General features: G+C 34.9%; 1 protein-coding gene across 1 annotated transcript; it reads right to left on the bottom strand.

Moving 5' to 3' along the window:
• Positions 1 to 1944: 1944 nt before the first annotated feature.
• On the bottom strand, positions 1945 to 26188 carry LOC122133939 (vacuolar protein sorting-associated protein VTA1 homolog). Its single transcript, XM_042778045.1, has 8 exons — positions 26017 to 26188; positions 19170 to 19264; positions 16571 to 16698; positions 14675 to 14750; positions 12878 to 12989; positions 7004 to 7183; positions 5283 to 5360; positions 1945 to 2629 (listed from the first exon to the last, which is right to left on the bottom strand). Exons 1-8 carry the CDS (start codon positions 26105 to 26107, stop codon positions 2484 to 2486), a joined length of 906 nt encoding a protein of 301 aa, XP_042633979.1. The 5' UTR covers positions 26108 to 26188; the 3' UTR covers positions 1945 to 2483.
• Positions 26189 to 26801: the final 613 nt, after the last annotated feature.

Below are 26801 nucleotides of genomic sequence, written 5' to 3'. Positions count from 1 at the left end.
TGACACCGTGCATCTTCTCTATATATTAGTATTTCCCTTCTCAGCTTGTAGAAGAGCTGTTTTATGATGAGCTCTGATTCATCAAGTGACTTTCTCATCACTACCTGTTTTTAGTGGTTATCAGTATTACAATTGTTCAAAACAGATATTAGTACTTCAGTATGCTGGTTTATTAACATTACATCAATTAATGAAATACTTTTTTTATTGTGAATTTAAGTTAAGTCTGTAAAACCTAAAATGTTGCTACCATATTTTTAACAGTAAAGTTCTGGCAACCACAGCTGCCGGTATTTTACCGTAAATGTCATATTATTATTTTTTTACAGTGATGTTATGGTTTGATCCTCTGCTCTAGTGTAAATATGCTGTCCTAGATGGATTTTATCAGAAGATATATAATACTTTGTAAATTCACGTGAGCCAATTAAACCAGAGTGCAAAGGAGTAAGACAGGTGGGGTGGAAAATCCCAGGTGATGTTCATTTGCATCCACAGTGAGGCAGGAAAGGATTCAGGCAAATGCAGATCCATGCAGTGATAGCTCAGTCTACTTCCAGATAAGTGCATTGCCCTTTCTATTACACTTCAGGCTAAAGTGTGGAAAGAGAGGAAAACAGTGACAATGCTAATGCAACCGCAAAAAACACAAGTAGAGCAGAAAACAACAGGAACTGTCTATTGTAATTAGATGTTTCCTGAATATGCACACACTGAACTGAAGAAGTTCAGTCATGCATAGGGCTGAATGGGTTGTGACTAGTAAAAAAAAAAAGAAAGAAAGAAAAAAAAACCTTCATAAATACACTCAGTGTGCATCACCTTTAGTGCCTTTGAAATACAATATCATTCCCATATTTTAAATTTCCAGAAATACTTACTGCGACACATTTTACTGTTGCTGCTACCTGGAATGATTCAAAAATTAACATTATGAATTGAAAAAAAAGCATTTATGAAAATATGGAAGCCTGTTTTGACCACGGAATAAAAAAATGAAAATGGTAATTGTGACTTTTTTTTTCTCACAATCTCAATGTGAGCTGTTAAATGTGAGACATTGCCAAAAAAAAGAGAAAAGCTGCAAGTTACTTTTATTTTTAGTGCTGTCAAATGATTAATCACATATTAACAAAAACTTATGTTGGATATGTGTACTGTGTATATTTATGATGTATATATAAATACACACACATATAGTAAATATTTTGAAAATATTTACATGTGTATATATTTATATTCTTATATTGATATTCTATATAAATATATTTAATATATAAAAATAACATTTTTCTTAAATGTATGCATGCATGTGTTTGCATTTATATATACATAATAAATATACACGGTATACATACATATATTATGTAAACAAAAACTTTTATTTTGGATCGCGATTAATCATTTGACAGCACGAACTATTTTTATTTTATAATAGTAGTAGGAGTAATAAATGCGAGATGTAAACTCAAAACTTGAGAGATAAAGTTAGAATTGAGGGATGTAAATTCAGAACTGCAAGAAAATATCTTACAATACAATTCTGACTTTTTTATCTGAACTGTAAAGATAAGTTGCAATTACCTTATCATTATTATTATTCTTTTTTTTTTATTCTGTAGTGGAAATGGCTTCAATAAGAAAATGTTTTTTAAATTTAATTTAGCCAAATAATCTGCACACATTTTCAATTAATTCATTTTTTATTGCCGGTGATTTGTTTAAAGCTGCCTGTGCAGAGATCCAGTTAACACTAATCCTCATTCATGCTCTAACTGCATGTGTGCAATGCTTATCGTTTACATGATGCAATGCATACACCTTGGAAAGCAGCATTTAATGACTACATTTAATAATGAAGCACCAAAAATCTAAATGTGAGATGCTAATTTTTCAGGAGGATTTTTAAAAGAAAACATGCACTGCAAATGACCAATAAAAGAGTTGACCAAAAACGATTTATTGTTGATTACACCAACACGTAACTTACAGCAGAAAACAGTTACCATGAAAACTAACTGCAGAATCCTTCCACCTAAAGCATATACATGTAAAGTAGTTAAGGGCAAAGTGTCTCTAAAACTCACGTTTCAGAGAGCCTGAGGTAAGATGAGTGAGATCCTGTTTAAGACATATCTTCAGACATGGTACCATGTCCATGCAGATCTAACCAAATTATTGTGAAGCCAGAAAAAAAAAAAAGACCAAACCACCTCAAACCTAAATATGTATGAGCTCCTCAGAATTTTGAAAGGGTCTTTCACATGCACCTGATTTTTAGTGTTGTATCTGTATCTCATCAGTCTAGTAATGAGCACCTATTGACATCCAATATGGCAGAAACAGATGTTGCATTGAGTGATTGGGGGGACCCTGTGGAGTGTCTCTTTTTGATAAAGATGGGGCTAGGGAAAAGGTCCTTTTTCAGCTGCTCTGGGCCAGATCTCTGATTCAGTGGTTTTAAGAAGGACAGCACAATGGTCTCATTCTTTGCCAGTGGTTAGTAGCTTCAGGGCCTTCTGCAGATTCTGAATGGCAGTGCCCACATCCTCATATTGCAGTGCACTGCCTGCGTATTTACAGTATTTCTGAGCCCGAGTAAAGTCTTCTGGTGTGAACCGCATATCACCTGTAAAAAGAAAAGGTTTACATATGTTAACAAACTTGACACACACATACACTCTCTCTCTCTCTCTCTCTCTCTCTCTCTATATATATATATATATATATACACACACACCATATATATATATATATATATATATATATATATATGTATGTATGTATATATATATATATATATATATATATATATATATATATATACACACACACACATATATGCATGCGTGTGTGTGTGTATGTATAATATATATATATATATATATATAAAAAATGCTGCTGTTTTCAACTTTTTCATTAAAAACCCTGAAAAAAAGTATAACTTTTTCCACAAAAATATTAAGCACAACAATTGTTTTCAACATTTATAGCACCAAAACAGCATATTAGAAGGAAAATAAATCAAATATTTCAAACTTTTAAATGGCAGTGTATATTAAGTCATTAATAAACCAATAGCGAATATATAAATTATATTTATAGTTATCACCAGATACCTTCCCTAATAGTATTTTGATGATTTCCAGGGGAAAATTCTGGAAAGCCATGCACCCATTTCAAACTTGCATGTCTCTCCAGTGCCCACCAGCACATTAAATTATAGGGTGAGCTGAGGTTGAGCTAGTTTATGAATACTTAAGTTAAGTCATTTGCCAGTGGGCATGCAAAATATTATAGTCATGGTGCACGAATGCCTTAACCACAATGTAAACTATGCTGGCTTTCACAGTGACATTCTGAGTGACAGTTTGAGCTGAATCCATAATGTGGGAACCAAATAATGAACTGGACAGAGACGACCACCAAAGCACTTGTGAGCTTTCAAAATAGTTTTAGGTACAGCACTTCTGGGAACCTAAAAAGATCTCTAGATCCTGTCTCCTCTCCAGTATTAATATTTAACCATAATACATTTTTGCCTTTTTCAAAAGCACTGCTTGCACCTCGATTACTACAATATGCACAAAGTCTGGGAAGACTATAACCACAGAACTATCTCAGCTGAAATGCTTGATTTCAAGAACATTTCAACAAGTTACTATACTGGTAATGTTATGACCTTGGTTGTCATTTATTTTGGCTGTAGAGAGGGTGAAATGTGGAACAGAAGGTGTATTTGTGCATTTATGGGACTCACACTGGTTCAACTTTGTGTCATTCACAAATATTCTACTTATAATGCTGATCAATTGAAAAGAGCAAAGAAATAACCAAAGATGCAATTAGAATGACTTGAACATTTGAGGCCTCTTGGTTGGTGCAGCAAGACTGAAGACTAGCTTAAGCAGCACTTTAGACATGACTGCTGGTAAGTACATGTTCTGTGACATGAGGATTCGTTTGTTAACTAAGACACATTTCCCAGTTACGCTGTAGTGGCATGATCCACCTTGGGACTGGTAATAGGTTTGTTATTGTTTGGTGTAGGCAGAGCGGCTGTCTCGGGCATGTCAGCATATCTGCTTATTCGCTAGCCTTGTTAATCACAGTCTTGGCAAGTATTGATCACCGTTAACTACTCTGAAAATAGTGATTAGATCAACATGGGTTGAGAAAAGGGATTGAATTAATTAAATTCAAAGTCATTTAACCTATTTATTGAAACAGAATTAAAGTATACAGATTCAGTATGATATAAAGATAAAAATAATATTAAATAAATATAAAAATAATAAATATATAAAAAAAAGACAAATTAAAGCTAAATAAAAATAAAAAGCACAAAATTACTAAAACTTAAATTAATATGAAAATGTATAAATCTAATTCTATTACATATTAATAAATACTATTATGATATTTAAATATAAAACATAACGTCTGCTGAATTAATATTAAATAACCTCCATTTTCGCCTACGTTAATTTGTTTTTGTTGCTTGAACAGTTTCTAATTGACTTTCAGACTTTCAAACCAGTTAGACAATGTCATGGCCGATATGTTTTCAGAAAAACCTTAATGATTCAGAAAGGACAAGCAATTTGCAGTATGACATTGCAAACTTTTCACACTGAGGTTTTACTTAATAATGGCTAATATTTATGTGTCATCTTCCTTATTTGTCCCTGTCTGGGTACCAGTTATGATAGCAGACTGACTTTAATTAGCCAAAACAATACCAAAAGATGCGCTTTTTTAATGTATACATGTCTGGTTAGGCTAGAAAAGCAACTTTTTGTCGTCGCAAATTTGTATCTGGGTCTTGCACTCCAAATTCTCAGTCTGCTCTATTTCTGGCAATTGCAGCAATAATGGGCAGTCTTTGTATATGAAATGACCTCTAATTAGCCCACTAATTAGCTAAATTATTTAACTGGCAGGTTGAATGCCAACAGTAGCTTTGGGCACAATAGACATTGATTCTTTTTAAAGGTACATTCCAGTGACACAATGGCTGTTAGTAAGAGAATGCAATTTTGAGCTTCGTCTGTGGCCGGCCCCACCAACTATGGAAAGCCAAACTTGTCAATCTCCTTCCTATAAAGCCTTCATTTATTTCAGAAAATCCAGTGCAATGTCTGACTTTGAGGTCCATTTTGAGAAAATGAGGTCCATCAAATCTGTGAAATGAGGTTCTATCCTTTCTGTCATGACTGTTTGCTGATTTTGGTGAGAATGGATTTCAGTGAAGAGGAGTCATCTTCAATCAGAAAGCTTACCTTGCTGGGTACTGTTTAGAAGTGAAGGATCAACCACTGGCATGGTTCGTGGAACAGGCACTGGTTTGATGGGATCTGCTGCTCCAAAAGAGGGGAAAAAAGTCCATTAGCTCATGACCATGAATGTACTTTTGCATTTGCAATTATGGCTGATAGGATGTTGAAAAACTGTAATGGATGAATTAACTAGTCCATTTATTTTAGACCGCTGTAACTGATTTAGATACGCTCAGATACCAGCTACGGCTGAGCACAATCTTTCCAAGGAGGGAAAGAACGAAATGTGGATTTTATTTAGAATACACACACACACACACACACACACACACACATATAATATATATATATATATATATATATTTGGGCTGTCAAATGATAATCACGATTAATCACATCCAAAATAAAAGTTTTGTTTACATAATATATGTGTGTATACTGTGTATATTTATTATGTATATATAAATACACCACATGCATGTATATATTTAAGAAGAATATGTTATGTTTATATATTAAATATATTTATATATATAATATAAAATATAAGAATATAAATATATAAATGTATATACATGTAAATATTTTCTAAATATATAATTTATGTGTGTGTATTTATATATACATAATAAATAACCCTGTACACATACATATATTATGTAAACAAAACTTTATTTTGGATGTGATTAATCGTGATTAATCATTTGACAGCCCTAATATATATATATATATATATATATACATATATATATATATATATATATACGCATATAAAGCAAAGTTCATTTTGTTTAATCTAAAGAGTCTGAGAGCGGACATGGAGTCAAATACAAAAGCAAGGAAATGAGAGCATGCTATGCATGATCAAATTAAGTGGTTGCACCTCCAGGGTGCCATGTTGCAGATTAGTCATTTCCGTGTCTGGAAGCCATAGCACTAATCACAGAGGACAGAAGTTACCAGGGGAAACATGCCCCTGAGCATGCCTTTCTGTGCTTTAGAAAGAAAAACAGGAACCCTGAAGTACGGGAAATATACATGCAAATACACTGCAGCTCTGTCCCAGTCCTCTGAGAAGTACTAATTAACCTCTACATTTGAGTCAAGGGATTTGTGTTGTTATGAATGACAATCAGTGTTCATCAACCGCTGCCCACACTAAGTGAGCAAATACTGACTTAAAATTTAGTTATCAAATGCATGGATATCCATAAACAAGAAATGTGTTGTTATGAATGATTTGCACATTTATTTGATCAAAAATACAGCAAAAGAAGTAATATTGTGTAATATTATTACAATTTAAAATAACTTTTTATTTTAATATGTTTAAAATTATATTATATTATTTTGATTCCAAACCTGAAGTTTCAGCAGTCATTACTCCATTCTTTCATGCTATATGATTCTTCAGAAATCGTTCTAAATGCTGATTTGGTGCTGAAGAAACATTTCTGACTATTATCAATGTTAAAACAGTTGTGTTGTGCAATACTTTTTGTGGCAACAGTGATATATTTTTTTAAAGGATTTCTTTAATGAATAGAAAGTGCACAAAAACTATTTGAAACAGATTTTTTGCACCATTACCATTTGCACCTTTCTATAAATTGAATGCGTCCTTGCTAAATAAAAGTGTTAATTTCTTACTTACCCCAAACTTTTCAATAGTGCTGTATAGTGGTGGCAAGGCAGATGGTTACACTTAAGCTCAGCTTGTTTACCTTCTGAATGGGGAACCTCTGCAGGTGTATTGGCTGGCGCGTGTGACCCAGGGGGTATCTGAATATTGCTGAAATTGGACACTGGGGGTTGATTTGATGGATGGCCGTGGAAAGAAGGCTGAGATTGTAGATTTTGAGGCGCTTGTGAAGGACCACCACCCTCGGCACCGAATTCATCATCTAAAGTAAAGAGAAAAACAAGCAAATATGTTCATGCAAACAGCATTAGACTTTGTCAACATTAAGCTTGTCGTGAAAGCATCCAGAGAGTTCACCTCTTTTAAAAAGCCTTTATGATAAAACTAATGAACTTCAGAAAGAAGTTTTCCTTCCAAGAATAATTTTTCCACAACTAATGGTGCTGTTTCCTGCTAGCACTAATCAGGTTTTTCTTTTTTTTCACATTATCCCATCCAGTGCTGAAAAGATTCCTATGTTCACAGCATTATTTTCTCTCACAATTTTATCATGAATACAAATCATGGAACAAATGAGCCTCACTGCAAGTCAACTGTTGGAGGGCTTTGAATAAAGCTGTAAAAACCTTTGATGAAGTGGCTTCAATCTGAAAGTACCACAACAAACTTCCTGTAGCCAAGGAGATACTTGGCAGCACAGGGAAACGAACATAACATAAAAATATGAAATTTGGACACACAGAATTTTATCAGATTTGATTTATGATTTGATTTAAGCTGGAAACATTTTTGTTCCTCAAAACCCTGGAATAGGTTGATGAGGACAGCCATTACACGGAACCAATTTCAATCAACTGCAAGCTGATCCCTAAGACACCCCAAAATGAGTGATGAATATAAATAAATAGAACAAGGAAAAAGAAATTCAACAAACTGTGGCTGGGTTCTTCCATTTGAAATTTAACAACAATCCCACATTCATAATGTTTCTAAAGCCCCTGGGCAGATTCAATTTCGCAAAAATATTAAATTACAGTAAAACGCAGTTTAGAGGTTAGCACCATATGTATTTGCCTGCATCAGCAACATTTAATAACAAGGTAAAACTTCAATATAACATTTCATCACAGGGAACAAGTAAATGAAGCATATGAAAAACACATTTCCAAATTTGGTTGATTTAAACATTTAAACATGCTTTTTTGACGACTTTCCTTTCACCAGACATGTGTCAGGGGGTTTATTTTCATAATCGGCAGTGAAATAATAAGGGTGGGGCAAGTCAAACAAACATTATGCTATTATGAAAATATGGCCTTTATATGGTTTCTGTGCAAAAGGGCTTGATCAGCCACAGATCAGGGAGATTCCTGGTCGATCCTGGAGGAGAGTTTTGTTCTCAGAGTGATGCTGTAGGCAGATGAGGAATTGTGAAAAAGGCTATAAGTTGGCAGACTATGACCATGAAAGACTATACTTGAGACTGCTTTGTACTGCTATATTGAAAAGATGCGCTGTGATTACACAATGATAGCACTACAAAAAAGCCATCCTTTCTGTTTTTAATAATCCACACCACAGCCATGTGAAGAAGCTGTGGCTCTGGAAAGAACTCTGAACACCTGAATATATATCATGCTTTTCCTTGGGCAGTGAGGGAAATAAATACCAGCAATGTATAACCTAAACTACACAACACATAGAAAATTAATGTTCATTTTTCTAGGTGAGTAATCCACATATAATTCACATGAGCACCTGACCCTCTCTAAACAGTGTTGAGAGCTGTAGACCTGGAGAAAAAGTCAAATTCCTGTCTGATAAATCAGCGAGAAAAAATATGAAAAGTTGCAACCAATGACAAAAAATAAACAGTAAATAAGCTTTATTTTGTGCATAATTTTTGCTGGACTTTTCAATGTGACTTATTGATGTTTTGGAAAGTTTTATTTTTTTTTTTAAAAAAAAGGGGAAAATATGGTGTTATAATGATCATTTCAGTGTTCTCAAGAACTAGAGTGCCAATCCATAATATAGAACCCATCTTTTACTACCCAGTCCTTAAGAAAGATTGATCTGTTAACCTTTTTTTAAAACTCTATTAAAGTTCTCACTGATGAAAACAGTCCAAAGGCCCTTTGTTTTAAGTAGGAAGGTGATGGAGAGGGAACCAACATTGGCTCAAGCACACTATGGATTCGTAAAAGTCAACATGAGGATTAAGAGAAGCTCTCTCTGCAAATACATCTCTTTATTTATTATTGATCTGCGCTGACAGCGGAATTCTGAAAAGTGGGTGTGCTCAACCAAACTGTACAGCTGCTGGCCAAAATTTGTGACCTACATTACATTTTAAAGAAAAATGTATTCTGTGCTAATTAGCGACAGGGAGGGAATGGATAAATTGTGAACAGATGCAATTGTTTTAACATGCAAGATGAATGGCTTAGAATGATGCAGTCATGTTCATCTGGAAAAGTATGGAAGGGAAAAAAAGTCATCTGTGGAACTGTAACATGTATGCAACATTTGACGAAGTGGATGTTGAAAGAAAGATGCTGTAAAAATACAAACTAGTAGCAATCAGAATTGTTATGGTTGATTTAATTTGCCAGGGCTGTCATTATTGGAAATAATTAAATTTGATGCATGTCCAAAATACGTTTTGCAATCAGTCATGCTACATAAAGTTATAATGTTATACATTATCATACTGTACATGTATACACATGGTCATGCCTGTTATATGTGTCTCAATTTAGGCCAACCTTGCTTATATAATCTACTTAATGCAAACCAATCCAACTCCAGAGTTTCACCGGAATACTACAAAAGAGTCATTTAGACAATGATTTCAGTATGTCTAGAGCATGTTCTTCACTGAATTTTTAAACCTCTCATTTTTTCCAAGCTGTAGAGCCCATTTCAGTTTGACCTTAATTTCTCAACAGGCTAAAATAAAGAGACCCTTACTTTCCATGGAGTCATGGCACGGGTGCAAAACCTGCTTCAGGAAATGAACAGCTACTGGTGTAAACACTGTAGATGAGTCTTAGGAATAGTATACTAATTGAGAAAGTTGTTACAGATCAGTTCTCTTTCCTTCAAATAAGACTTTTTTTCTCAAGCCCCGAGGCATGCTTGCTGTGCAAGGACGCAAAACCACTATTACGGTTTTTTTGGTGTTAGTTGGCAGACTTCTTTGTATTTCATTGTTATTTATTCTTTATATATTTTTGGTATGTGTTTTTGGAATTCTTTGTTTTTTTTGGAGTTACATTAAAAAATGTCCTGGCTTTTCCAAACTTTAAATTGGCAGTGAATGGGTGTTACTATTCAATAGTCCAATAGATGACCAATAAAGTGCGCCCATCTATCATAAAAAAGTCCTCCACACAGCTCCGGGGGGTTAATAAAGTCCTCCTGAAGCGAAACGATGCATTTTTGTAAGAAGTGTTACTATTCAATAGTCCAAAACCAATATCCCTTAAATCACTCATTTTTCTTTTAAAATCCCAGTTTCGATGAGGACCATCTTTTACGTCTCCTATGGTCCTACGTCATCCGCATCAAATCTCTATCATGTATACGAAACTGAAAGAAATGGACAATTAAAAAAACACCAATTCACTTCAGGAGGCCTTTAGTAGCTAAACATATTCCTGAAAATGAAATTACAGCGGATTTACAGTCATACATTGTTCACTATTATTTAATGACTTGAAGCAAAATTTGTCTGCTCAGTACCACTGTTTATACACAGGATTAACTTGACTAACAGGCTGTAACAATAACAAGTGAAAGAGACCCCACTGAAAGCAATTAGACGGAGAGGCAAGATAAATCTGTGATAATGTCCTTAAACTTTGCACAGCAAAACGCTGTAAGCTCTTGGCAAGCTCAGTGGGGATAACCAAGCATGAGGTCTTACAAGAAGGGCCCAGCTCTAGTAAAGCTCAAGAAATATTTCTGTGACGAAAAACACTTGTTACATTAACAGCAGTTAGCTTGATCAGAATAAAACCGTGATGAAAGCATTATACGATATCACATAATACAGAAAACTGTGTTATGTCATTCCCAACAGCGTAGTCTACAGATTTCATGAAGCAGGCCTAGCCCATGTGGGAATGACTTGTCATTTTGAACACTGAACGAGAAAATGTTATAACACATTCTAAATAAGACAGCTATAAAACAAGATATGCTTTATTTTTGAAACTGCAACCATATTGTTGGTAACAGTTGGTAAACTGCAAAAGGCTTTCACAAGTAGATCAATTTGTATATTCTACATTAGAAATATGTTGTATTCCAGACCTATTTAACTGCCGCTTTCAAATTTCACAAAGGTATGGTGGTTCCCGCTTAAGTTCGGTTATTTCACCCCATTTGCCCTGCATGAAAAAGTTTCATGTTGGTAAACTGTCAATCACTCAGGTTTAAAATCGATGAGGCATCTTTTACAGTTTCAGTTTAATTATTTTTTCTTTTACAGTCTCATCAAATCTTATCAAAACTGCTAAAAGGGATGGAATTTTGATAACAGGATTTAATTGTGGTTTAGGATGAAATTAGGATTAAGAAATGGACAATTAAAACCACCAATTCCAAGTAATAGATGTGCTCTTGAATGGTACTTGCTTCAGCTTTATCCTGTTTATTCTATTGGGTTACTGATCAATTTTGAAAGCCGATTTACTGTATTTATTCAGAATTTCATCCTAGCTGGAAATGTTTGTCTTGAACACTGAAAAATGTTATAAAAGACAGCTATAAAAAAAAAAGATGTTTAATTTTTCTTTTTTTTTAATGATCAAAAATATTAACGTAACTGTTCTCTGCTGCTTTCATTCACAAAATATTCTAGTTCGGATTTGCCCCAATGAAAGTTTCATTTGGTCCACTTGCTGATGAAGTTGAATAGCCCTGCTATATGCTATTGGCATGACCATGGTGTTAAATAAAGTTTCAAGAGGAAATGTGTTTGGTATTGCTATATTGTGTAAACACTTTTCTTTTCCGAATTTCCAAATCCAAACCTTGGCCTTATGTTATTCCATAAAAAAAAATCATTGAATTAATCATTCCAATTTTCTATTATAGTGAACATAAGCAACCTATTAAACAACAGGCAATCTATTTGTGTTTTTTGATTTATTACATTGTGTTTTTTTTTTGTTATGTTTTTTCCTGTTTAATTGTTATATAGTTTATCCATTATATATGTTGCTGGAGATTTCTTATCCACATTCTTGAGAAATCACCACTACAATGCAACTTCCTATTACTATGCTGTTACTTTTTAATTTTCGAAAAACAAAATAAAAAACATTTAGCTGCTTCTGATATCAAACCCCGTCTCAGATGGCACACCCACAGACTGCAAACAGTTACTAAATGTAACAAAATTGTAAAGTACTTTCTCAATCAGGCAAGATCTAACGTTTGGCTGGCTTTGTCCATCAGTTTGTCTGGGAACAACACTGTGTTTACAAGGTATTACTTTTTTCATTTAATTTTTAAAGACACATTTTATTTCTGCATTCATTCTCTGTGTGTAACCCTAACTTGACATGATGCTTCAGCCCTTTCCTTTCTAATGACTATCCTTGAACTTAAAATAGTTAGATTAGCCAACAGCGGATCATTTCACACTATTAAAAGGGGTGGCAACCCTGATCCACTCCGTGATTGTTTAAATAATCACTACATAAATAGCAGCCTGTTCTGACTCGCAGGGGGAGGGTCACGGGGCGAGGCGGTCATCTCCTGTGTTCTTTACAAATTGATAAGGCACACAATGTGCTAACATTTACAGATTTAGAAACAACAGACTCACATCGAGGAAGCCACTTAGTAAACCTGGAGGAAAGCCTCCCAGCTGATGTGAATTTTTTTTTTAATGGGAGTCACAGGATCATTCTGGGGGAGCAGATATAATATCAGCACTTACCATATGCTTCCCCCTCCATTCCAATAGGACCTGGCTGCGGAGTCTCACCATTCTTCAGACAGTTGTGGATGTAGGCTGCCTTCCACTTTGCATACTTCCTGTGCTGGATGTTCTGGATAGGGGAGAACATGTGAAAAGTCATTCAGTCAGTCAATCATTAAGATAAGAAATCCCTCAATTAATGAACTTTCCCGACAACACAATAGGCACTTAAAGCGCAGATTTGATTTGTTAGTCAGGATTTTGTCTGGACATGACATAGATAACACTTGACAAAAAAATTATTCACTAATGACTATGATTACGGTACATGCCCTTATGAATGTGAGTTTAATGACTGGTATGTTCTGCATTGTTTTTGAATAAAGCAATAAGACATGAAAAGCTTGCACTGAAATTGATTTAATGTTTTAAAGTGCTTTTATGCATGATAAGAGAAATTCCTTGAATGGCATATGCAATATGTTAAAAGACACCAATATTTCTTAAATATACAATAATCAGGTGTTTTCAAACTTTTTGATGTTAAGTACCCACAAATTAGATGACACCTTTGTAAAAGGGACCCTTTCCTAAGAACAAAAAGACAGCTATATATATTTTTATGTATGCTTAGTGAGAAAAATATGAAATGCAATATTAAAAAGACCTAATCAAAATGTAAAAAAAAAAAAAAAAATTTTTTTTATTATTTTACTGTACTAAAACCAAAAATAATTAAAATATTATCTGGAAAATATTAACTTTGTATTAAATTGACAACATGCTTTCTCTTTCTTTAAATTAATACAGAATTTAACTGATGTGTTTCAATTATGTATGTGTAACAGCTATTTTAGAGTCAAAACTATACATTATATAAAGCAATCTTTTGCAGTATGAAAAACGAATGCAATGCATTTAGTATATTATTCATTTAAGAGTTGTAATTACTGAATTTGTACTGTAAAACATTTTATCATCTAATGATTTCAGAGTATGTCTGCTTTATTTTGAACTGTCTGAAGCATGCTGACACCACCAGCTCAAATCCATTAAAAGGGTCTTGCAGACTCTTGAAGCCCTTTCACATCTCTACTTCTACTTTCACATACATCAGAACCGAGTCCTCTCAAGTCTAGAACTAAAAAGTTTCCTTTCCTCATGTAATCTAATATGGCACAACTCCCATGTGGCATTGTCGGAGAGAAACAGCACAGTAATGGAGGGCGATTCTGAGAGCTCATTGTCTGGGTTAGTGTTACACAGAGAAGACACACTGTTTCAACAGTTAATCCAATGAGCTCTCTACAGTAGGAAAATGTCTGGTCCTTAGGGAGCGAAGAACACTCAATGAAACATTGTCCATCTTCGGACACAGGTCACTTCCCTCTGTATATAATAGACATCAGCGGCCATGGCGACCAGTAGGGACGGTCTAAAAGGCACACTGGAAATACACAGATTCAACTGGTGGATTAGCAACACTTTCCAGGCACTAGTTTGCCAAGAATTGGCCTCTCAAAACCTGTGTGTACATTGAGTCTGGTGAGGCGTTGTCACTCCTTGGGCTCAGCTTTATAGTTTCCCATTAATTTCCACCTTTTTATGTTTTTGTAGCAGTTTTCAGATTTGAACATGAGAGAACATGGCTCTAATGATGTATTTGATTCCATTAGACGTTTTCACGTTCCACTAAATTAGGCGAGCTTGTGTCTGTGCCATCAGAAAGAAACACATCTCAGGCCCATATTTATGTCCCTTCAACAAAAAATACAGACCTACCCAGTTGACAATGTAGGGGACAGAGTGACTCACCTCCTCTGATAATTCGCCAAAGACACTCAACACATCAAACAGAAGACTCGAGGTGTAGAAAGACTTGATCAGATTCCTGTGATCAAAACACACATTAAACTGTTAACACTGCAGTCAATTAATTTCTCAAAGTACAACAAATAAGCCTCTGGTATGTCTCAAAGCAGATGTGTAAAACAAACAACATCTGGATTTTACACACAAGGTACAGTTCAATCCTTTGGGGTCAGTAAGATTTTTTTTAATCCAAGGCTGTATTTATTTAATAAATATAAAAACAGCGTTATATTAATACAATTTAAAATAACTTTTCTGTTTTATTTTAAAACCTAAATGTCAATACCACAGTTGTGCTGCTTAACATTTTTGAAACCGTGATAAAAAAAATTCAGGATTTACTGATGAAAAGAAAATTCAAAAGAACAGCATTTATTTTAAATAGAAATCTTTGTAACATGTAATATTGTCAAATAATGTGTTATTTTTCTGAGAAATCTTGAACATCTGAGCTCTAAAGCAAAAGAGACTATTCACTTATTCTTTTTTTTATTTTACTTTTCTCTTTCCAAAAGTGGTTTTATTTCTTCACACATGGTGCCATTAAACATGCATTTACGATGTCATCAACATTGTTTTTTGCTGTGGACCCCAAAGTAGTTTTCTTACTTAAATGTCATCATCCAAGGTTTAGGTAGGTGTTTTTTAATTTCCTATGAAAATTTATGCAATGACCCTAAAAGTCAGGTATTGTGTTATTCTCATACAACAGTTCCCTGTTACCATCCTGGGACATATTAATCATAGTCACACTTCTACTGTAATCAAACACTTTAACGTTCAAACTTCCTAGAATAAGGAACCATGAAATGACACGTGAGACAAGTGAATATCCTCTTTAAATGAAAATAAACAAATATAATTTAAAGTGATTCATTTAAAACCCTTTCAGTACACTTTCATCTTCAGGCACACTGCTCTGTTCACTTTGAGAAAAACCTCACTCTCACGCTACATTCATGTTCAAGAAAACCTAAAGGAACTTGTTGACAATACAAACATTGTTTTTCCAGAATAAGGATAAACGTCATGAACTACAGTACTTTTTAAAAGTAAAATCATAAAGTACACAATGATTCACCTTTTGCACTGTTCGAACAAACCCTAAGTATGTGAATACATCCTGAAGAGTGGCCTCTGGACAGGGAGTGTATGCAGGTCTGACAGCTTCCTACAGTAAGACAGATCTTTACTCTAAACCTCATCTTCAGGAAGAGGATAAAGAACATAAGGGCAAATGTGGCATGAAATGCCAAAGTTTATCCATTTCAGAATGTATTTTGAGATCATGAAGGGAACCTGTCATTTCTTCTTGCAGCAACACAAGACTTTGTTAGCAATTCACTATTGGAGGTTTTTCCTGCGCAACTACATTTCTGAGATTGTATTACTTCTAGGTGAACATTTTATAAATGTGTACTCAGCTTTATCTAGCTACAACCAAACTAACAATTACTTCAAATTCCTTGGGAAGTGACAGTCTGTATGACCTGAGGCCTGAGTCACTGCCAGGTATTCAGCTCCTGGACCCTTTACCAGCACCGCACTGGTTATGACATCACTGTCCACAACAGCTTCATTATACTGCCATGACCTGTAACGCTACACCTGGCTAATCCATGCAGTCTCACTCCCAGGCAACTGCCCTATACAGAACCAGCTTTGTTGCTAATTTTAGCCTGCTACTCACTCACTGTATGTGCAAAAGTGACAGTGGGATTATTTCGGGTCATAGTTCAGTAAAACTGCAATTAAGGATGGCACATTCAAACAGCAACACATTTCAAGTCTGAACAGTCTGGGGACTGGCAAATTTATGCAATCCAGACCCTGACTTACTTGTGGAAATTTCCTGATCGATCTTCACTGTCTGCGTAGAGGAACATTTTCAAGGCGTAATTCTCAATGTGGGCATTGCCAACTATTTCCTGCGAGATGGATTCATTGTCGCTGAGCTCCTTCTTCATCTGAAACACAAAGAACCACTCAAAAGTTAGTTTTCCATGTGCAGAACTGATGTTAATGGTAATATAATCTTAAGTGCTATGCAAATTAAGTCATTTTAGCATGTTTTAGCACGGGCGATACCGTAAAGAGTGTTTACTGCATCATTTATGACAGATTCTAGATGATTACTCTCTAAAGCCCTAGTTTCCATAGCATGACTCATTAATTCCTAAGACGCATCGGCCACTTTGATTCCACTCCAGAAGCCTAGTGTAATTAATATTTTGTTGCAAAAGAGAGTTCCCTCTGGAGGGTTGCCCACGCGTAATTAGTGGACTCATTCACCCAGCTATTATTATGATCCTTTCTGAGACACCAGGTGAATGAATTTGTAGCCTCATAATTCACAGAAAATGGTTAAAATGCAACAGACAATAGCATTGCATGGACTGAAGCAGGCTTATGCTTTCCTTACTTCTAATAATACTGAGACAGCACCAAATCTAAATATTTCCATTTGTTTTCTTAGCCCAAGTTTTCAACAAGACTTGTCTTCATGGCCTTCATTCTTCTCCATATTGTTACATTGACAATAAATGTGCTGTAGCTTAATTTCAAATAAATTTTAGACTGATATTATATAAACATAAGCCATTTTTGTGGTCGTCCTGCATAAAAAAAAATTTTTTTTTAAAAACTTCATTGCAACATCAAAAGGAATAGCAGGTTTCAGCACATCTGCAGCCTTGATCCTGATCTTGACAAACCAGTGTAACACATAGATGTTGGTAACCCGGTCTTTTACTTAGGTTTGGAATGGCCAGCACCCAAACGCCAAAGCCTCAGTCAGCCAGCGGCCCCAGGGCTCTGCCTTCCTCTCTGTGATGTTACAGTCTACTAGAGAGCATCAGGTTTCCTTGTAAAATCAGTAAAGCAAATTCAACTGGTTACATTTCAACAGGTGGAACCTAGGGGCCTGAATGGACTCACTGTTCACATTTTAATGAAATTTTTACCTATTCTATGAAAAAGTATCGCAAAGGCACAGTACATCACTTGTGCTGTATTACAGAAGAATATAAAAACATAAGTCGGAAGGAAGTGTGCAAAAACAGCACAGAGAGAGAAAGCGAGATTGAACGCTTTCAGTTGCCAGTGCACACTAAATCAAAGCCCTGAAACTAGATCTTGTCTCTGCACACCGATTCCATGAGGTTTACCCAAAATCCCCCTGGAAAAAAAGGAACACTGGAGTCATTTTAACACTCTTACTAAAGGAAGCTTGTTCTGTTAAGAAAATCGAAGAAGGTGCTGTTTGTTTTTGGGCCAAAACACATGCTGATATTTAGCACGAAAGCATATATAGGTGAAGTGAACCTTATCGCGCACATTCTGCTTCTTTGTGCAAGTCTATGAGACAAAAACTCTGAGATCACTGAGAATTAGAAGTCATTTTTTTTACAAATGCATCAGAAGCCAGGAGCCCATAATTGGCTGGGAAGAATTGTTAAATAAAGTTGTTATTTTGGTTTTCTTTGCGCACAAAAAGCTTTGTAAAATTATGGTTTAACCACTGATGTCACATGGACTGTTTTAATGATGTTCTACTATGTTTCTGTGCATTAACTGTGGTAGGACCCTTGCTTTCTATGGAGGGTCAGAGAGCTCTCGGATTTCATCAAAAATATCCTAATGTGTATTCCGAAAATGAACAAAGGTCTTACAGGTTTGGAAAGAAATTAAGTTGAGTAATTAATGACAGACTTTTCATTTTTGGGTGAACTATCCCTTTAAGCTCACAACTCATACATAATCTATAAATAGCTATAAAGCAAAAAAAAAAAAAAAAAAACCTTTTGCACATAATCCCCTGAATGACAGGTGGATGATTCAGATCATAATTAAAGAGCAGAGAATCATCCTTTCACACAGGTTGAACAGTGCTAAATTAGAGAACACTGTGTGCTTCAGACCTTTTGACCGGATGTGCCTGCCAGGATCTGGGTCTCCACAGATTGCTGTTTCCCGTTTCTGTGACATTTAATGAACTGAGCTGAGGTGATAGTAAAAGCAAGCTCTAGAGACTGCAGGGTCTCCACTCTTGTCTAATTGGTTCCAGAAATGTCTATAACAGCATCTAAGCATAAAAGCTATGTTTTTTTCATAGCTTCCTGGTCTCCTTCTGAGGAGACCTATAAATTCAGCCTTTTGAAATGTGATGATGTGAATACAGTGGCCTTAGTACAAAAGGTCACTCATCATTTTTTGCTAATGCCACATACACAAAAGAATTCAAAACCAGAAGTATTGAGTCTAGAATTATGAATCTAGTTTTATCTGTAAATATCATCATTTTACAAGATAAGGCAGTACATTTTTATAAATATCCCTTTATGTGAATAGTTATAAATAGTCCACATGAGTTGAATAGTGTGCTTAATGAGTTAATGAGGTAAAAAAGAAATATATATTTAAACTATTTAGTACTTACCATTTCCAATTGATCCATTAGTTTCACAAGAAACTTTCGGCACTCTGGAGTTTTGCCATCTAGTTTCATTCCTGTCTGCATGGCGTGAAGTCGACCTGAAACACATTAAACATGAGAGGAGCAATTTACTTTCAATGTCAGTGTCACTGCACTTAGGGTTGGGTACCGAAACCTGGTGCCAATATGGCACCAGTACCTTTAAGTCCAGTTGTCACTAGTTAGAGTTACAAAACATGCTACACACCTATATGGGTCCCAAAAGCCTTTGATGCACACTTTGAATACCACAGCTACAAATGCCAGGACAAACACCTTGCTGCCGTAAGAGCATAAAATTACATTCAAATGCAGAATGAAGTACATTGACCTCACACATCAATGAAGAGCTTTAACCCCAACAGCCTATTTTAATATTAATGAATGAAATTACAAGTCTTGATCAATCAATACACCCTAACAGAAAAATAATTTGATCTACAAAGAAGAGGCAAAGCATGAAACAGGAAGTGCAGAGTTCATTCATTGGAATTCGAGAAGGATCTTCGCAAACAAAGTCTTCATTATCGGGTGCCTGGAAGAAGACAAGACAACAATCAATTGCTATTGCACAAGTTCAAAGTCATTAAGTTAAGAGGGAGGGTTAAGAGGGACATTTGGGGAAAAAAAGGCAGTAAGCCCAGAGCCTTTGGGATATGCTCCACTAATGAAGATAATATCTGGTACCACCCACACTTTCACCAATTTAAAATCTCACCTAGGTGAACATATGCTGTCCCAAAGGAAATTAAAAAGATAAGGGCTTAAAAAGTATTCCCAGGCTTGCTATCGTATTTATGTGAAGAAGAGGGGTGAAACGATCCCCTCGTGGCTAAACATGAGCCAAAATCTTCTTGCACTAAACACTGAGATACATCAGTATTGACCTATTACTAAATGTAACAAAACTAAATGTCACAACAATGAGAAAACTAAGAGAGAGAAATTTTATGTAATGAACTTATGAACTGTTTTTACTTGGTCCTTAAAATATATATATTTGAAGAAACGTATTTTAATGGAAATACTGTGAAGACATAATTGGTACATAATTAGTGTAATAAAAAAAATACAGAAATCCAAGAAAAAGGAGCGTTTTTTTTTTTTAAATAAAAACATGTATACGTTATAACCTAATACATATGTAAGTCTATAATTTGAAATTAATAATAAAAAAGTCTGCATAGTATGCAAACATAAGGAAACCATAATGTGAATCATATCAAATAAAATAAACACAAAGTGGAAAGCCTGGAAACATTTTCTGGATATTACAGCGCTTTTAGAAATATAAAATATCCAAACATAATAACCAATTCCACATGCTTTGCTGAAGTGACATTCGTCAAGCCAAAACGGGACTTTGAATGGCACTTTGTATGCGAGGCAGACCTTGAAATCAGGTATCTAATTCCGATTTTAAACACATTAGCCAGTAAAACACAGTGAACTGGCAATTGCAACTTCCTGAAGGAAACAAGGAAAAGCAAATATACCCAGCTGTGAGTGCTCAGGCCACAGCAAACAGATCCTGAGTGTTAGTCCTCATAAAGGTGTCACTGCTGGATAGATCTGCGCTCTCTGCCAAGAGGTAAGGTTCAAATTTCACTAACTGAACTACAAATGTTTTTGTTGAGAGAGAAAAACACTAGATAGAATACACACCTGAAACGTAATCAATTTTAAATGGTTCAGACTGCTATTAAATTAAAACCATTTTGGGAGAAGACAGGTTATAATGAGGTCACAATTCAAATGGTTATCAGTTAGATCACCTTGTGTGGACAAAATAATTGGAGGCTCAATAGATGGCAGCTGAAAGGAAAAGCTCATACAGTTTACGATATATTTTTGTCAAGTACTTCCCGTCCTTGTTTCTTTAAGAACATATCATTTCCTCTTCCATGAGGCCCAATTTGCAGAGATCTGATGTCTATCAGAATAGATCATAGCATACAGTCACAAAGTCCTCCTTTGTAACTGTATTACACCCATACTGCTTGACATCCAATTTTCTTCATCTGAAACAAAGCAACACTGAGGCCATTCATAGTTGTAAAGCATGAAAATAAGAACCATAATCTATTATTTGCCTACGGGTGATTTTATTTTTTCTGTTTTATAGAAAGCAAGTGTAACAAGGAGTGTGAATTTCACTGAAATCTGTATAGCCTTATCAAGTGACTTAAAATTGCTCTATAGATTAGTCATTTTGGCTTAATTCGAAATACATTTTTAAGTGGTCTAAATGCAAATTCATTTTTTTTTGTTTCTTACTGGTCATTGATTAGACTATTTGTGTGACTGGGTTTAAAAAAAAAAAAAAAACTGATTGCTCCCATTCAATGCCCACTGTGCAACAAAACACACTAGAGTATCTCAGATGCTCATTATGGCCAAGTAAGCATCAACGCAAGCTTGACGTTTGACAGACGAAAGACAGCGTGACTCTTCAGTCGAGGACATGCCCAAGTATTTCACTGACATCTGCAGTAAGAACCAAATTTTATATTCAGGAATGTCAGCCCGCGCACTCTGATTTCCCTACTACAAGGATGTTATTATGTAGCTGCTTGCTTAGCCTGAAGACTGGATAAGGTCCAGCAAGTATGAAGGAAAACAATGTCAAAGAGGGCCTTTTCCATAGGTTTACAGCATGGTGCCAATTAGAGAACTGGAGCTCTGTCAAAGAGACAGAAGCCAGAGCAGAACCGCATCTGAAGAGCATTCTGCTTTAAAAACCACACACAACTAAAGACTGCCACACATTAATCTGGAACTGTGCACATGGCTGTCGCACATTATGATGTCTTCATATAAAACATCAATTCTTATAATCCAGAATAACAGATTTGCTATTACTAGTGATTTGAAGAAGTACAAAATTGGTTCTTTCTTTCATTATATCACAATGTAGTTCATCCTAACTTTAAAAGTGTGATAAAAAGTGTGAAGCATAATATACACTTCAGATTAAAATACTGGGTATGACAAAATCACTTATTATTATGATTCATAAAGCAAGCTTGATTCATGAGCCAAGAATAATTAAATTTTAGGATAATGAAGAAAGACATGAAAACCAAGAGAGAGTGTATATGCATCATCATCAACATCTAGGCAAGTCATATAACAAACAGACCATGATTAACTATTATGAGGATAAGCAAATGACAGATAAAGTCATTAAAAAAGGGGTCCAGTAAGTTAACAGAAAGAATTCCAGCAAAGCCTGATTCCCTCAGTTAAATGTCAATGCTGACCTCCAGTGGCACACTGAATTCACCCTCTATTAAAAGAAACTGCTTAGACCTTTTAGAGTTAATAGGAAAGACTTTATGTATTAGTACAACAAAATCAGAGCTTTAAAGAAACAACTTTCACAAACAAAAACATCACTGAATGTCTCAAAGCACTGCATACTAATGGAGCTTATATGAAATAAATGTAAAAAGAAAATTACACAGACTGTTTTAAAAAAAAAAAACTATACACAACATTATTAACTGGAAAGAACAAAACAATTGCACACAAAGCAACTGATCTGTTCAGTATAAATACACAGCCTAAAATCAGCATAAATGTAATAATCGTTGATAAAAAAGCAGAAAATATTCCAAAAAAGGTGTGTTAGTGGGTGTTGATAAACTATGCAGAGTCATTTAGCAGTGTAGTACATTTGCTCATAGCCACAATTTTGGCAAGTGAACTTTGCAAATTCATATCATCCCCATGGATTGTATTTACAAGCCTTTGAGTTATGAGATCTTTAAAACCCTTTACTCCAGTCTTCAGAGTCAAATGATCCTTCAAAAAAAAAAAAAAAAAAAAAAAAAAAAAAATCACACAAAGTGACGTGACATACAGCCAAGCATGGTAACCCACACTCAGAACTCATGCTCTGGATTTAACCCATCCAAAGTGCACACACACAGCAGTGAACACACACACACCGTGAACACACACCCGGAGCAGTGGGCAGCCATTTATGCTCCGGCGCCTGGGGAGCAGTTGGGGGTTCGGTGCCTTGCTCAAGGGCACCTCATTCGTGGTATTGCCGGCCAGAGACTTGAACCCACAACCTTTGGGTTAGGAGTCATACTCTCTAATCACTAGGCCACGACTTCCCCAGTTTACTCGGTTCTGTCTGCTGTCACTTTTGATCAATTTAATACATCCTTGTTCAATAAAAGTATTATTTCTTTCCAAAAAATAAAAAATAAAAATAAAAAAATCATACTGGCCCCAGCCTTTTGAATGGCAGTGTATCTGCAGAAGGAATCAGATTCAAATGTGATCATCTTTTCAGATGGTTAGATTCCAGCTATATAAACAAAGAAACTAAAGTCCAAAATTTGTGATAATGGCACATTTCCCCCCTCAATTTCAGCCATAACTTAATCTTCTCAAAGTAGTTCCAAAACAGATTTATATCTATCTTCTCTACAATACTTTGCCCTGAAACATCAGGATGGCATTAGCCTGGAACCTTAAACATGGCCTTTGCAGAGTAATTGGACTGCCTGTAATTGAAATCAAATTAGTTGTTTATTTTTTTTTTGTCTAAAAGTGTGCATCATCTTTTGAGTCAAATTCTTAAATTTAATGAGTCAATTAGAATAAGACAACATTTGGGCTGTTTCCAAACAAATAATATCAGTATCAACAAAATTAATCTTTGTAATGCAGAGAAAACACAGAAGCTGCATCTGAAGAGGCATTTAGATGTAGGCCTATTTACACTATTTAATTCAGAGGAACATGAACGCATTTAACCTGAAGTTACAAATGCATAAATAACATTTTATTTTAAACATGAAACACTGAATACTGATATTTACAATTATTTAAAAAAATGAAAAGATACTTTAAATGTGAAATTAAATCCACCAGTAGGTGGCAGCATGTCACTGTTAATAGCTGAGTCATTGTAACTGAACCGAATCATTTAAACAGTTGATTCATTCAAGAACGAAATGCCCTCATGTTGCTCAGAGATTGCTCAGGGTGTGTCTCAATCAGCTCCCTAGCTCGTGAATCAGTAGATCGCGTACACAAATTCGGTCACTGGTAAGTTCCCTGACTCACTGCACGTTGGGACAGTGATCACTCGAATTCCAGTGACATGATTACGTACAACGTCAACGGACAACATAGTAGAATGTCATCACTGGAATTAATAAACAACAGCCAGGACCAATCTATTTTTTTTATTCTTTTTTATTCTCTTTAAACACATCATTCTTACAACATTTCAGCCGAAAATTAATTATAGCCTAAATGTAAATTAGATGTGTTCATTACCTGTCTAGCATTGTGTGTTTGTTGAAATAGTCTACAGTTATAACAAATATTGTATCTACGGTGAAGAAGTCCACCTTTGATGATACATCCTATTTACATCTTATTTTTTCTAGTACATAATAGTTTATAGTATTTACACTGGGCATTTTGTAGATTTCAATACATTTAATTTACTTTTTTGTACAATTTGTAAAACCACATGAATAATTACAATTAGTATTTTGAATGTTAAAAAAATGTTAAAATATTCACCCCAAAATTACAATTCTTTTATCATTTACTCACTCTCCAGTTGTTCCAAACAACTGTTTTATTTTTTTATTTTTTTTCTGTTTAACATTAAAAAAGATATTTTGAATAATGTTGGTAACCAAACAGTTGCTGGTCTCCATTGACTCCCATAGTATGAAAAAGAAAAAAAAAAACATACTATGGAAATCAATGGGGACCAGCAACTGTACATTTACACTCATTCTTCAAAATATATTCTTATGTGTTCAGCTGAAGAAAGAAATTTCTTCAGGTTTGGATTTAGAACAAATTGAGGGTGAGTAAATAAAGACCACACACACACAATTCATCTCAGTCTACGTCACACTTTAAAAGTCTGTACGGAAGTATTACAGTATTGCTAAAAATAGATGTACCACATGCAAATTCTGACACACCTCTATAATAATTCAAAGTACCAAAGTCCTTCAAAAGCCCCACTCCTTCACAACACCGATACCCTCCCAATGATGACTGAAAAGATTGTCAAAATGCTGACAACACAACTTCTGAATAAAATACATTCTGAAATGTACTGTAAACAAGGTTGTGGAAATTTCAGTTCACATCCTATCACAACACACCTCAAGATGGGCGGACAAGGAACTTGTTTTTCAGCATTGCGTAGTTAGAATAACAGTAATGCCTTATGTTACATGATTCAGCATATATCTGATCACTCTTACACCTGCCACAAAAGTAACAAACTGAATATCATTCCTAATGAATGACAACATCTCAACTACAGATCCCAGAACAGCAGTAAATCTAGCACACGAAAGTCCCTGTGATGTACTCGTGATGCAGTAAAGTTTCATCCAAAACATCTCAAAACAAAGCAACTAGTCAGCCAATCCTGCCAACTTAGATTTATTGCTAAACTATTGCATCAAAACAGCGTGTGTGGAGAGCTATTAAACTGGGAATCTAGCTGTACATATGTAACGTTACTTAAAGACATATTCTATAACCTAGGCTGTTAAAATAGCAAATACATGATCATAACAGAAGCTGTTAGCTAGGTTAACATAGTAACTGAAACTAACTTCCACATCAGACTGGTTTAAATACAAAATTTCTCACCACTTCATGTAAAAATACTGATAATTTAAAAGCATTTAAGTAGAATTATACTGGGATAATCTAAAAAAAAAAACAGTGAGAGGGGAGGGCTGCTATGTTACAAGCTAACTAACTAACGTTACGTTAAACAAAACAGTATTTTTTACAGACTTACAGTAATAAGCGACCACCGGGTCTCTTTTGTCGTGTTCCTGCGCTGTTCTTAAATGGTGTTGGATCGGTTTCAGCTGCGGTGGGAGCGCCATCCTGAAGAAAAGACTCTGTTACAAACTTCTACGGTTAGCAAGAGTCAAAAAAAAAATGGCTAATAATATGACAGAGGCTCGCGAAGAAAGCCATTTCCGCGTTTTCACGTGAAAGCGCAGCCACGCCTTTACTGACCTCCATAGGCGAGGAGTAGGAACTGACCGACATATCTGTGGTGACTTTTATTCTGCATAAAATAAATATTGGTATACATAGCAATGTTTAAAAGTTTTGTCTATTTAGTAATCATATATTTTAAGGTGTAATTTGAAATTTATTTGTCCTACTATAATAATTGTTTTAATTAATTATAGGCTATATTTACATCAATTAAAAGTCATAACTTTTTTGCTGTTTTTATTGTTATATATTTTTGCAATGTATTTGCATTAAAGAGTTATAATAATCAAAAGTTTTTTTTTTTATTTTTATGAATTGTATTTGATAACTTTTTTGCTGTTTTTATTGTTATATATTTATGTTGTGTATTGTGACTTTTAAGAGTTATAATTGTAGCTTTAAAGGTTTTTTTTCACCCCAAAATGAAAATTTTCTCATTAATCACTTACCCACATGTCGTTCCAAACCCGTAAAAGCTTCGTTCATCTTTGGAACACAATTTAAGATATTTTGGATGAAAACAGGGAGGCTTGAGACTGTCCCATAGACTGCCAAATAAATAACAGTGTTAAG

Source organism: Cyprinus carpio, chromosome A20 (assembly GCF_018340385.1).
Source record: "Cyprinus carpio isolate SPL01 chromosome A20, ASM1834038v1, whole genome shotgun sequence".
Classification (NCBI taxonomy): Eukaryota; Metazoa; Chordata; class Actinopteri; order Cypriniformes; family Cyprinidae; genus Cyprinus; species Cyprinus carpio.
Note: the sequence above shows the minus strand (reverse complement) of the source record. Positions and strands in the feature narration are given on the sequence as shown.